This window comes from Triticum dicoccoides, chromosome 3A, assembly GCF_002162155.2.
Source record: "Triticum dicoccoides isolate Atlit2015 ecotype Zavitan chromosome 3A, WEW_v2.0, whole genome shotgun sequence".
NCBI classification, from domain to species: Eukaryota; Viridiplantae; Streptophyta; class Magnoliopsida; order Poales; family Poaceae; genus Triticum; species Triticum dicoccoides.
Genome location: NC_041384.1, coordinates 689,206,643 through 689,220,747, shown reverse-complemented (window position 1 = coordinate 689,220,747; position 14,105 = coordinate 689,206,643). Strand labels below are relative to the sequence as shown.

The 14,105-nt window shown below is 44.9% G+C and overlaps 2 protein-coding genes across 4 annotated transcripts; one reads left to right on the top strand and one right to left on the bottom strand.

Moving 5' to 3' along the window:
• The first annotated feature begins 6 nt into the window (after nucleotides 1–6).
• On the top strand, nucleotides 7–4,715 carry LOC119270247 (auxin response factor 4-like). 2 transcript variants are annotated; one of them, XM_037552240.1, is made up of 15 exons: nucleotides 7–25; nucleotides 114–220; nucleotides 351–446; nucleotides 573–629; nucleotides 731–895; nucleotides 982–1,066; nucleotides 1,300–1,390; nucleotides 1,464–1,628; nucleotides 1,739–1,858; nucleotides 1,967–2,039; nucleotides 2,119–2,287; nucleotides 2,373–3,283; nucleotides 3,695–3,885; nucleotides 3,960–4,129; nucleotides 4,281–4,715. In XM_037552240.1, the coding sequence occupies exons 2-15, from the start codon at nucleotides 185–187 to the stop codon at nucleotides 4,298–4,300; spliced, it is 2,349 nt and encodes a 782-aa protein (XP_037408137.1). In that variant the 5' UTR covers nucleotides 7–25; nucleotides 114–184; the 3' UTR covers nucleotides 4,301–4,715. The 2 variants fall into 2 exon arrangements, with proteins under 2 accessions (XP_037408137.1, XP_037408136.1); XM_037552239.1 differs by lacking the exon at nucleotides 7–25 and having other exon boundaries at nucleotides 89–220.
• Nucleotides 4,716–10,642: 5,927 nt separating this feature from the next.
• On the bottom strand, nucleotides 10,643–13,725 carry LOC119270246. Of its 2 annotated transcripts, none has more exons than XM_037552238.1 (2): nucleotides 11,070–13,725; nucleotides 10,643–10,992 (listed from the first exon to the last, which is right to left on the bottom strand). In XM_037552238.1, exon 1 carries the CDS (start codon nucleotides 13,481–13,483, stop codon nucleotides 11,165–11,167), a length of 2,319 nt encoding a protein of 772 aa, XP_037408135.1. In that variant the 5' UTR covers nucleotides 13,484–13,725; the 3' UTR covers nucleotides 10,643–10,992; nucleotides 11,070–11,164. The 2 variants fall into 2 exon arrangements, with proteins under 2 accessions (XP_037408135.1, XP_037408134.1); XM_037552237.1 differs by having other exon boundaries at nucleotides 10,645–10,984.
• Nucleotides 13,726–14,105: the final 380 nt, after the last annotated feature.

The window sequence follows — 14,105 nt, the reverse complement described above, 5'->3', positions numbered from 1 at the left end:
CCGCCCCCGCAGGGCGCCTCCACAGGTACGCGCGCGCAGATCTGGCCCCCTTTCGTCCCCCTGAGTCTCCTCCTCCTCCTCGTGCCTGATGTCTCGTGGGTTTGGCGGAGCAGGGGATCCGCTGTACGACGAGCTCTGGCACGCCTGCGCCGGCCCGCTCGTCACCGTGCCGCGCGTCGGGGACATGGTCTACTACTTCCCGCAGGGCCACATCGAGCAGGTCCGCCCGCCGCCCCCCTCCTTGTTCCCCCCATCTCCCCTCCCGCGATTCGGCGCGGGAAGGTCGCTGCTCCGCGGTTCGCGCGCTGAATTTCGCTCTTCCGCTTTGGGTTTTGGCTTTTTCATTTCAGGTGGAGGCCTCCATGAACCAGGTCGCCGCCAACCAGATGCGCCTCTACGATCTGCCCTCCAAGCTGCTCTGCCGCGTCCTCAACGTCGAGCTCAAGGTGCCCGCCCAATTTCGCACCCCGCCCGCTTCCCGCGCTCAATTCCGCCCAATTTCCACATCCGCTTGCCCTGCTCCGAAATTCGATTCGGTTGCCTCACTTTTTCTGTCGATTATTTTTTGGCAGGCGGAGGCGGACACGGACGAGGTCTACGCGCAGGTCATGCTCATGCCGGAGCCGGAAGTAAGCCCTTCCCTCAATCCCTCCCGCCGAAATGAATGTTTTGGGGATCCCCTTTTCTTCTGCTCGAGGGTGTTCATTTCGTCGCGACATGTATTTTTCAGCAAAGTGAGGCGACGACGGACAAGTCGAGCCCTGCAACAGGAGGCGCCACGCCTGCCCGGCCGGCCGTGAGGTCCTTCTGCAAGACGCTCACTGCGTCCGACACCAGCACACATGGCGGCTTCTCCGTGCTGCGCCGCCACGCTGATGAGTGCCTCCCTCCCCTGGTATGTCTGCATTCCACAATTAAAGTTATAAGGATGTATGGCTTGCCGTCGGTTTGTGCCATTCGCTGACCTGATCTGTTTGGCAGGATATGACGCAGTCTCCTCCCACACAAGAGCTTGTGGCAAAGGATCTTCATGGCATGGAGTGGCGCTTCCGCCACATTTTCCGCGGTAACTATGTGTTCCTTGCCTTACCGCGATATTTAGCAGTTTGACATCACCATGTATATATGCCAGTGTGATCTGAAGCTGACAAATTCAGCAGACCATTTTGTTGTAGGAGCTTAGTTATGACCGACAATGCAATACATATTAAACCTGTCTACAATTTGGAGAATGGTTATCTTGTAGTTGATGCTGATAGCGATCAATAATAATTGTGTCAACTTACTGCAAATCAACAGGGCAACCTAGGAGGCATCTCCTTCAGAGCGGCTGGAGCGTCTTTGTCAGTTCCAAAAGGCTTGTCGCTGGGGACGCCTTCATTTTCCTCAGGTCTGCTGTTGTTTCCTTTCCCCCAAGCATACCAATTCCCAGTTCGTTACTAATTCTGTTCTGCTCCATGCAGAGGAGAGAGCGGCGAGCTTCGTGTTGGTGTGAGGCGGGCTATGAGACAGCTTTCCAACATAGCTTCTTCGGTCATATCTAGTCATAGTATGCACCTTGGAGTCCTTGCAACTGCATGGCATGCTATCAACACAAAAACCATGTTCACTGTCTACTACAAACCCAGGTATATCAACATCTCTTTGGCAATCATACTGCTTTATTTTTATCTATTTATTCGTTTTCACTGTCTCATTCTGATTACTTACCCTTGTCTAATCACCGTGTCGATTTTAGGACAAGCCGTTCTGAGTTCATTATACCATATGATAAATATATGGAGTCTGTTAAGAACATTTATTCTATTGGGACGAGGTTCAAGATGAGGTTTGAAGGGGAAGAGGCACCAGAGCAGAGGTAACTGTTGTACTGTATTTGCTTTCCCTACAAAGTTGGTTTTGTTTGCATTATCCCCTGACAGCACTAAGTCATCATTTGTAATCTGTTGTCCCGTTTGTCATGTAGGTTTACTGGTACCATAGTGGGCAGTGATAATCTTGATCAATTGTGGCCGGAATCAAGCTGGAGATCCCTTAAGGTAACTGGTTGGTCACTGTTTTTTTTTGTATACGACCGGAAGAGTCTCATGCTTATTGACGATTGCTGCTTCTACTTAGGTGCGTTGGGATGAGTCGTCAACTATTCCACGGCCAGATAGAGTCTCTCCTTGGGAAATAGAGCCTGCCTCATCACCTCCTGTTAACCCGCTTCCTCTTTCTCGGCCCAAACGATCTAGACCAAATGTTCCTCCAGCTTCTCCTGAATCGTCTGTTCGTACAAAAGAAGGTGATCATTGTTAGTCTTACTGGAAGCTTGGTGAAATAAATATACGTTCCATATCTGACTCTTGAAATGCTGCTGCCATTTGCAGGTGCAACTAGGGCTGATATGGATTGTGCTCAAGCACAACGAAATCAAAATAACACTGCCCTGCCAGGTCAAGAACAGAGGAGCAATAAGCTAACTGAAATTAATGACTTTGATGCCACTGTTCAGAAGCCTATGATGTGGTCACCACCCCCACCACCCAACATTGGAAAAAACAACTCACTAACGTTTCAGCAGAGGCCCTCTGTGCATAATTCGATTCAGTTGGGAAGGCGTGAAACTGACTTTAAGGACGCCAGTTCTGGTGCTCAACCTTTTGGTGATTCCCTAGGCTTCTTCATGCAGACAACCTTTGACGAGGCTCCAAATCGTCTTAGTTCATTCAAGAACCAGTTTCAGGACCACAGTTATGCTCGTCAATACGCAGATCCATACTTATTTATGCATCAGCAACCTTCCTTGACTGTTGAATCAAGTAGAAAGATGCACACAGAGAACAATGAGTTGCATTTCTGGAATGGGCCGAGCACTGCATACGGTAATTCAAGAGATCAAGCACAAGACTTCAGATTTACAGAACACCAATCAAACTGGTTAAGTCCGCAGTTCTCCCGGGCAGAACAGCCACGAGTGATCAGGCCTCACGCATCAATAGCTCCTATTGAGCTGGAGAAAACAACAGAAGGCAGTGATTTCAAGATCTTTGGGTTTAAAGTTGATACTGCCAGTGCTGGTTTTAACCATTTGAACTCCCCAATGGATGGAACGCATGAGCCTGTGCTACAAACTCAACCATCTGTATCATTAGATCATTTGCAAACTGATTGTTCTCCTGAGGTGTCCTTAAGCATTGCTGGAACGACTGAGAATGAGAAAAACACGCAGCAATGTCCGCAGAGTTCAAAAGACGTCCAAAGCAAGTCCCATGGTGCTTCCACAAGGAGTTGCACAAAGGTAGAGTCTTGTTTTCTCTTATGTTCATGCCAGCTGCAAGTCTTATTTGATGTTAAAATGTTCCTGTGGCATTTTCTTACTTTTGTTCAGTTTCTGCTGTCAGTCGACAATAAATTATCCGTTCATTAGCTAGTTGTGGAAATGTTTGTTTGCCCTCATGTTGCTAATAATATTAAATAGTCCGAATTTGTTTGCCGAAAACATTTGAATTCCCACCTCATGTGAACAAATGCTTGAGTATGTGTATGTTTCAGGCTGACTGATATTAGGGATTATATGTCTCTGTCCGCTTGTATTGTTATGAGCAACACTATTTTATCTATGCATGCGAACACTATGCACATATTATCATGGGGTCGTATCGCATAACCTTGTCTGATAATGATATATGTATCGTCCATGGTTTTGCAGGTTCATAAGCAAGGTGTTGCACTTGGTAGATCAGTGGATCTCTCAAAGTTCGTTGACTATGATGAACTCACAGCTGAGCTAGACAAGATGTTTGAATTTGATGGCGAACTGATGTCCTCGAACAAAAATTGGCAGATCGTCTATACTGACAATGAGGGTGACATGATGCTCGTGGGAGACGATCCATGGGAGTGAGTCTCTGTCTTGGTGCTTGCTTAGCAGAACTTCCCTTCCTAGTGCTAATATCGCATCATTCTGTGAGCAGGGAATTCTGCAGCATAGTGCGCAAGATATGCATTTACACCAAGGAGGAGGTCCAGAAGATGAACTCGAAACCATCTGGCCCAAGAAAGGAGGAAGGTTCACTGGATGGTGACGGCGCAAGTGAGAAGGCCCATCTTCCTGCATCAAGCGATTTAAATTCTAGCCAACTAGGTATGTGCTTTTTTTATAGCATTCAATCCCCCCATTTACCTAAACCGACTAGCCGCAAGCATGGTTTGCATGATATTGTTGTTTGCTATCGCAAGCATCACCCACCGGAAGCGACTGACCGTTCAGATGTTGGCCTTGGCGGTCTCTGCAGGTTGTGTTAAGGCCGACTGAGACGAGGTATCGCGGGGGGCTGGGTCCCAGCAAAGAAGTAACAACCCCTGAAGTATGGTCTATTGCTATTGCTATTGTTGATCACCCCACCCCCACCCCTACCCACCTTCTGATGCAACAACCCCTTGGGTGTAGTGTAGTTACTAGTAGGAAATGTAGAGACTTTGGTGTCTTTGGCAGAGAAAGATCTAGGGCCAAGGTTGTCCCTTGCCTGGGTGCTCATTGGCGATCCGATCCATCCCTGATGTAAATATTTATGTATGTAGGTAGCGTTAGTATGTAATCTGTATGTATTAACCATCCATGAACCAGCGGTGTCTTGCCTATCTATTCCGGGAGTGACAGTGGTAGTAGTACATGTATGGCTGATCCTGCCTGTTTAATGCATGAATTGGATACGGTGGTGGCTTGTCGATTGTTGTGGAGTTGGCAGGGCGCATGATGTGCTCTCTCGACCGTATGTATAAACACACAAGTAGTACCTGGTGTTTTGATGGCCGCTTCTCGATCGATCAACACAAATAGGACGGCCGCATCTCGATCGATCAACGACCTTTTAATGGCTGTTTTGATGCAAAGGAATTTCCTGGTATAGTACATTAGGATGCTTTGATTCATAGAATTGGAATCATCATGAGAAGATCCAAATGATTGCTTTGCACCCTATTTTGAAGGAATTTTTTCATCCATTCAAAACTTCTTACCATTCCTTTGTTTTTCCAGCATCATCAAACACCGTCTAGTCCAAATTCCCATGGTTTGCTGATTCTATAGGATTTTTAACCGGGCGTTGCCATTTCCATCCTATGGTTTGCTAATTCTGTATATGATTTAAGTGGGCATTGCCACTTCCACCCTATATTTTTCGTACTTCTATGTTTTGAAATATCTGTGAACCAAAGAGACTCTGCAAGAGATTATGGTGTATATATATCAATAAAAGAAAGAAGCACATCCCTAAAAGTGCTATTGTGCGCTTGAGCTCACAGAATCTTGAGTGAATAGTAAATTCGAAAAAATTAGTAAAATAATTCACAATTTTTTGATTTTTTTTGGCAACAAATACTGAAGTTTTTTCTACACCCATGCAAAACGAAAATTTCGCAATGCAATCACATTTTTGGAGGTGTAGACAAAAGAAAATTGATGCTTCAAAACACTTCCAAATACTCTTTTTTTTAGAGCATCAATTTTGTTTTTTTACCCACACCACCACGAATGTGATTTCAGCCTGAAAATTTGCATGCATGTAGAAAAAGCACCAATGCTACTTGCCAAAAAACCAGAACCTTTTATTTTTAACTAAATTTTTTTTCTAGTTTTACTGTTCATCCGAGCTCTTTGAGCTCGAGCTCACATGCTCCATTTCTACACATCCTTCCTAGAAAAAGAAGAATACGCATAATGTAGGCCGATTATTATCTACAAAGTAAATTGCACACTTGACCGCATTTTTGCCATGTTACAGTATATATAGTCGGGCATAGTCGGGCTCCCAAGCGGAGGTCCCGATCACCAATCGGTCAAAAAATACCGACCCAGGCGGGCTCCTCATCTGGCCCTAAACTCCCGTGCTGACCGACACCTCTCATATCCAGCCCACATCTGAGGTGGATATGGGCTGGATAACCCACTCGGTAACCCATCGGTCCGACGGCCGGTGCAGACGCTTTCATGGTGTTACTCCGGCTCGTCGCCTGAGGCTCCAAGTCCAGCTATCTAAGCCAGATGATGGCTCCCAACCCTAGCCGCATCCATTTCCCTCCCCTTCGCGCCACCACCCACCCATTCATTCGCCGTTCGTAGCTATGCCCCGACAGAGGATGACCACCTACGCTATGCCCACTCCGGAGCACCGGCTGCTCATAGAGGAGATCCGGGCACGGTGCGTCGCTCGGTTTGTGGCCGACTGACCTGCCTCCGGACTCTTCGGAGCAGGAGAAGGAAGAGGAGGAGCAGGCGCCAAACGCGTGATGAAGTAGGAGAAATAGGAGGAGGAGGAGGAGGAGGAGCCGGCGCTTCCGGTTGCCGAAGCCAGATTCAGCATGGCCGATGCACTAGGGGAGTTTGAGGCCACCCAAGCGGAGGAAGCGGTGGAGCAGTAGGGCGGAGAGTTTGCTAAGGACGTATCCGGCTGTGGGACGTAGACATTTGAGGGGTGACCAGTCATTGTTTAGGGGGCCGGATTAGGTAGGTCCAGCTGTAGACGCTCTCCGAGTGCATTGTACTCCCTCCGTTTCTTTTTAGTCCGCATATAAGGTTTGGTCAAAGTCAAGCTTTGTAGAGTTTGACTAACTTTATAATAAAAAAAATATAAACATTCACAAATATGAAATCAATATTATCAGATGCACCATGAAACATATTTTCATACTATATAGTTTTAGCATTGTAGATGCTCCTATTTTTTTATATAAATTTGCGGATCAAACTTTGTGTAGTTTGACTTTGACCAAATCTTATATGCGGATTAAAAAGAAACGGAGAGAGTACTTATCGTATGGTATGGTCCACACGCCAACGCGTGCGCCCTTGTCGTCAGTCAGCCGCAGTTGGCTGGCCGGCGCGTCTCGGAGTATGTTTTTTTTTAACAGAGAAAGGCGCACAAGCGCCAACACTTTTATTCAGCTCAATAACATCTTACAGCGTGAAGTACATAGCCCTGAAAATTGATATTGGAAAGGAGGGAAACTACAGGGCATGTCCTATGTGAATGAGCTGAAGCAAAACAACTAATGTCAGGTTCTATAGAACATCTAAGAACCCGATGAGCCACATTGTGAGCTATGCCATTAATCTGTCTTGATATATGAAACACCTGCGCTTGGAGATCTTTAGTAAGAGAGAAAAATTCAGCAAGATATTTCCTGATGGACCAAGGGGTAGAATCAGCCAAAACACTTCTTTTCGCTGCCGCTTTTGCCAAGGAGAGACAATCAGTGAGGAAAGTAGGCCTATTAATGTGAAGCCTGTGAGCAATTTGAGCTGCAAGAAGAAAAGCAAGGGCTTCAGCTTGAAGAGGCGTGCTTGTGCTTTGGGTGGAAGCTTGAATTTGCACATTGACCTCAGCTTGATCCTGCAAAAAACAGAGAAACACTCCAACTCCAGTAGCTGTTGTTCCATGTACAAGTCCTGGAATCTTCGAACAGTTGAAAGCGGCATCAGAATAAATTTTAGCTCCTGAAATGAGAAGATCCGTCCTAACAGTGCAGCCTTGTTGAGGTAAGGTACTTATATTATGAGAGGTAAGAAGCTGATCAGTTTGCTTACCATCATGGACTGAATTCTGTAAGTAATTATTGTGTTCAGCCAAAGCTGAAGCAGCAATGTGTACCTGATGAGGAAGAGGCATTTTTCTAGCAAATAAGCAATCATTTCTAGATTTCCATATGCACCAAAGGAAATTGAAAATGTTAGATATAGATGCATAGGGGTAATTCATATTGAGCAGAACATGAATAACACTTTGCATAGAAAGATGATTCTCAGTTAGAAGATCACTTCTGATGTACCAAGGATGAGCAAACCAAGATGCTCTCGCAAAAGTGCAACGAAAAAAGAGATGCAAGTCATCCTCTTCAAGATCACAACGACAACATTGTTTAGAAATATGAGATGAAAATCGACTAGCTCTCAAACCTGTTGGAAGAGCTTTCCGAAGTAACCTCCAGGCAAAAGTTTGAACTCTGGGTGCCATCAGTTTTTGCTTCCAAACCTGCTTAAGAAGCTGTTTAACCTGTAGGGAGACCTGCGAAGGTTGGTTTCTTGGCTGCCTTTGAATATCCTGCAAAGACAACTTGTAAGTGGATTTAGAGTTACATTTACCATTAGGAGTAAGATCCCAGCAAAGAATGTCTGGACAGTCATCCGGAATGATGGTAGTCTGAGTAATAATAGATGCCGTCGGCTCCTGAAAAAGAGAATGAATTAAGCTGATGTTCCAAGTTTTATGCCCTGGGAGCCAAAGATCTCTCACTTGTGCAGGATAGATGTAGCCAGTAGGTTGGATAATGAGATGATTGTGAATATCAGTCCAAGCTGAGCACCAAGGAGTGCTCCAAATGGAGATGTTCCCTTGAGTGATGTGGTAGAAAGAATGGTTCTTAAGTTTAGGTAGCATTTTGAGAATGGATGACCAAAAAGCTGACTTAGGAGTGTTGGACGAGGCAGCCCAAATGGAGGTATCTGAAAAATATTTCGATTTGAGAACAAGATGTAAATGTGAGTTTGGATTGTTTGCAAGTCTCCAAGCCGAGGCAAGGATGAGGCCTTGGTTCATGGCATGAAGGTTTCTAATTCCTAGCCCTCCTTCTTTCTTAGAAGTGCAAATATCTTTCCAAGCTCTTAGGCAAAGTCCCTTGGAATTGTCCTCCCTGATTCCTGTCCACCAAAAAGTTCTAATAATAGACGTAAGTTTAGCAATAAATTTTTTGGTGAATAAAATATTGGACATGTAATAAACAGGAATGGCAGAGAAAACAGCTCGAATAAGCTCAAGTCTCGCCGCATGTGAAAGCATGTTAGCTTTATAAGAAGGAAGCTTAGCCTTAAATTTATCAAGAACAAAATTGTAAGCTACAACCCTATTCTTGGATGGAAGGATTAACGGGTGGCCCAGGTGATTAAAACTCTCATCCATGGAACTAACAGGAAAGATGCTCCTGATATCAGCAATAGTTGATTGATTGACATATGCACTAAAAAGAATAGCCGACTTGGACCAGTTAGGAGTTTGACCTGATTGATCACAAAAATGTTGAATAATCTGAGCCATCATTTGAGCCTCCCGAATGCTTGCTTGACCACAGACCAAAAGATCATCTGCAAAGAGTAAAGAGTGGATAGGGGGGCAATTTGTACCAAGCAAAATACCATGTAAGTGGTTATTAGCCATGGCCTCATTAAGCGCAAGAGAAAGTTCATTAATAGCAAGCACGAAAAGATAAGGAGAAAGGGAACATCCCTGCCTAATGCCTCTGCTGCTTTTAAATTTCTGAGTAGGTTGACCATTAATGATGACAGAAAAACTGGGAGAGGAAATGCAAGCATAAATAAGATTGATAAAATGAGCATGCAAACCTTTACGAGCAAGAGCAGAGACAATAAAATTCCATTCAATACGATCAAAAGCCTTAGCAAGATCAATCTTAAGCATGAAAGCTTGTTGTTTCCAGGATTTAAGAACAAATGTATGAGTAATTTCTTGAGCAATGATGATGTTATCGCTAATTCTACGCCCCTCAATGAAAGCTTGCTGAGTTGGTTCAATGTAATCAGGCAGGTGCGGTTTGAGCCTATTAGCCAAAGATTTAGCAATGATCTTATAAATAACATTACAAAGGCTGATTGGACGATAATCAGTAGGAACTTGAGGAACCAACTTTTGAGGGATGAGAGCAATATTAGTGTCACTAATGTGAGGAGGTAATATACCTGTATGATAGAAATTGGTTACCAAGTTGGTGACATCATCTCCAATCCAATCCCATGTTGCAAGGTAAAATTCCACGTTGAAACCATCTGGTCCTGGTGATGCATTTAGCTTCATATCCTTGAGAATCTGCAATATTTCATTCTTATATGGGATTGAGTAAGTGGGGTCCTCTTGATGAAGAAGTGGATGTGTCTCAATATAAGGCCTGCCCATATTAATGTTAGGAGAGGCAAAGATGAATCTGAAGTAGTTGACAAAGGTATTAGCAATTTGACTTGGTTTAAAATGAACTACATCATACTCGTCTTTGATGGAAAAAATAGTGTTTCTTCTTCGTCTTTTAAGAACAGCTTGCTGGAAAAACCTAGTGTTTCTATCCCCACCTATAGCCCAGTTTTTCTTCGCCCTTTGCTTGTAGTACTGATTAAGTTTAGAAAGGTTGTGCTCATACCTGATTGTAAGGGAGTTCTCTAGTACATGATCCTGCTGATGAAGAGGCTTTAACTGGATCTGATTGATTTGACCTTCCAATTCTTTTAATTCTTCCTGAATAGGCTTTTTCTTTTTACACAACCTCTTTAAAGATCCTGCAAGACAAAAAGTTTTGGCAGAAAAAGAGGTTGTCCTGGTACTGTTCCAGACTGCCTTGGCATGAGCATGGAAGTCCTTCTCAAGAAGCCACCAGTTTTCAAATTTGAAAGACTGTTTTGGCTTAGAGAACTGTCCATCAGTAGATATGAGAATAGGAGCATGATCACTTAAAATGACAGGAAGATTAAGCACTTTAGTATTTGGGTAAAAAGCACACCAATCAGGATTGACCAAACAGCGATCTAAACGTTGATAGATAGGGTTAGACGTGTGCTGCCTATTACGCCAAGTGTAAGCCGGCCCACTATAACCAATGTCAAAGAAACCACAATTTTTAATCAAAGAACGAAAGGAAGACAACCGATAATAATTCACACTAGCATTGCATTTATCTATATCATACAGGATATCATTCATGTCACCCATACAGATCATCGACTTGCCTAGGTTATCATACACAAAAGTGGCCACCTGATTCCATATGACAGTAGTCTGGCGATGATAAGGATCACCATATATACAGACCAAACAAAACTCTACACCTGAAGCTACATGAACTACATTCGCTAGGATAGCATGGAACGAAGCGCTATAAACAGAAACCTTGAGCTCATCTGTCCACATCAGCCAAAGGCCTCCCGACGACCCTCGCGAAGGAACTACAATGCTATCAGAAATGTCAAAACGATTGACAAGATCTCGAGAACCAACTTTAGAAGATTTAATTTCAGAAATAAAAATTACCTGAGCTTTAGTGGAGCGGATGAGATTGGCCAGGAACATCATACGATCATTGCCAAGGCCCCGGCCCATACCTCGGCAATTCCAAGCAATGGCTTTCATGGCACCCGAGGCGCGTTAGGGCCATGCGCCGCTGCCCGATCCATAGCACAGTTTATGGTCTGATCTAAGTGACGATCAACTTCCATAGTGTCTCCACCTTGAACTTGTGTGTGATCCAGAGTATTTCCTTTGCTAACGGTTTTAGAGTCACTGTGTGTTTCCGATGCAGCTTGATGAGAATAGACTGTGCCCGCACTATTTGTCGGGGAAGACGTGCTAATGGGCCACGGCTCATAACTAGCTCCAGTCTCTTCAGCAAACTGCAGAGGTGATGCAGTCATATAAGCAGAGGAGGTGAAATCCCTGTCTTTAACAGGTATACCCCTGTTTCTACGCAGGCAATGAGTATTACTCATATAATGGGCACCATGGTGACGCTTCGGAAGGTAAGTAGTAGGCCGAGGGCGAAGAGACTCATGGAGATGGGAACGTGTATCCCCAGATCCCTTCGCAGGAGGAATGTCCCAACGACTACTTTTTTGTCTATTCTGGCTCCTCTCAGCTTCAATAGGTCTGGGAAGGGAGGCAGTGAGAGAAACCGCAGCTCCTTCAGAAACTGGCTGCCCTGTAGGAACAACATCGCTGATGCAAGTCGCAGCTATTGTGGCACCCAAAGCACCCAGTGAAGATGCTTGGCCAATAAGAGGTAATCCAACAGGTGGAGCACCAAGTAAGCCTGAACCCTGTCCATCCTGAAGCATGGGGATGCCCTCAGTTGCAATAACAGTCGATACATCTGGCTGCTCATCTCCTTGCAACTCATAGGATAGAGGCTGTTTTTTAGCTGGGGGTGGAGGCGCTCCAAGAATTGAATCCCCCGGCCTTTTGGGACTGGATCTAACAGTAACAGGAGGTGAATCATGAGAAATAAAAGGATTGGCTCCTGGAGCGTTATTAAAACCGAGGTCTCTGCCTGGAACATGTTGCAACTCTTGGGTCACTGGAACAGAAAAATTTATAGGGTGAAGTGGAGCTCTTCCGGTTTCAACTTGTGTGGTACCCTCAATATTTGTCTGACTAGATGCTTTTTCTTTATTAACCACAACTGATAATTGTTGACCAAGTACATTCACTGCTTGTAATGCACCACTTTGACTCTGTTGCAAGCACTGAGTGGAATTAAGAGAAAGACCAGCACGATCTTGCAACCTGTAAGGAGACCCGCTGCATGTAGGTTGTAATGAGGGACCTGATTCCAGCCTTCTGAATTGCTCATTGATCTTTCTAATGGACATCTCCTTTGGCTCATGTATAGATGGATAAGATTGGTGAACAGCTTTCCCTTTTCCCTTTGACTCTTCAACAAATTGACGTTGTAACCTTGCCAATTGCGGATTCCGAAAAGAAGAGAAATTATGTGCATTGTGCTCTGCATTCTGCACTAAATTTTGAGGGATTAACTCTGCATTTGTCATCCACTCTCCATATCTGTTAGGCTCAATATCTTCTGGTGAAATCTGAATTCTTCTCCTTGACATAAGGATATTGTTTCTGATCTTGCAATGTTGCACACTGTGAAACATGACACCACAAAAAGTACAAATTCTACCTATTCTTTCGTAAAACAGATATGCCCAGGCTGATAAATCCGTATTGAAAGTGACCCATACCTTGTCTCTGACTGACTTGTTTACCTGAACTTTTATTGTACCCCAAATGTATTCCTGCCTGGCTAAAATCATACTTTGATTTATTGGATGGAATTCAGATATCTCACCTATACTCTCAAGTATGCTGGATAGCATAGCTTTAGATCTAAACTTTCTAGGTATTCCATAAACTCTGACTGTAACGTAGATTGTTTTGAATTGATAATCCTCTATCCTTTTATTCTCATCCTCTGGATCCATCCATTCTAACAAAAAGTTGTCTGATCCCATGCTCCATGGCTGCCGAGTAATCACAAACATCACAGCCTCAAGTGATTGAAAATGGGCAACGAAGATGTACTTTGAAAGCTGTGAAATTCCATAATAATTATTTCTCCACGCTCTAGCCATGGACTGCTGCACCGCCTGTAAAGAAAGGACCCGGGGAGGTCCTCCTGTAGACGCAAGGGTCATGAGAACATTGAACTCTGCATCTGCTCCTTGTTCTTGAATTTCTTGCTCCGCCTTAATCCGAACGACCTCTGGCTCATTGATGAAGAGCGCTTGGAGGTTAAATTCCAGCGAGGGGACTGCCATGGATCTTTGAGCCTGCTCATCTATCCTCAAATCTGCATATGATGCAGACCGAAATTGGTGAGCTCTCTCTCCTATGTCTTTCACTGGATCAGCTGACTGCTCTTCTCCTTGATTTTCTTTTCCTTCCATCACGAACCAGCAAAAGAGGAGACCTGCAGCGTAGATAAGAGAAGATCTAGGATTGAGAGACGCTAGGGGAGGGTAGAAGAAAAGGAGTGAAGGAGAGGCGGAGGGAGAGTGAGGGGATGGCAAGGGGAGAGGACCGGAGAGGGAAGGGGATCAAGGGGAGGGATGAGATCTGGAGGAGATGGCGAGAGGAGGGGAAGGAGAGGCTAGAGCGGCATTAGCCATACGGAAAGTCACCACATGCTGAGTAGAACATGTAGTTTGAATCCTCGAGGTCCTTGTCCTTGTGGGAAGAAGTAAAATGGGTTTTGCTTCCGGAGTACGTTTCCTTCCTTCCTTGGTTGAACAGGGCGAGCACGCGGCCAACGGGCCTCCTCAACCAACTAGTACCAGGTTTGGCTACTTTCAAAAAAAAAAAGTACCAGGTTTGGCTTGGGGATCAGGGTCTGCATTGGACGGCTCCAGTCCAGAGGACCGGCTACGCGCCATCCACACCATCTCTCCTTCGTTCCTTTTGTCCACGCGACCTACGCCACCTCTTTTCCTTTCGTTTCGCTCCTCTTCTCTTCTCCCCTGTTCCAGAATCCAGAGCCCCCCACCGACCCCGACCCGCCCTCCCCGCCAC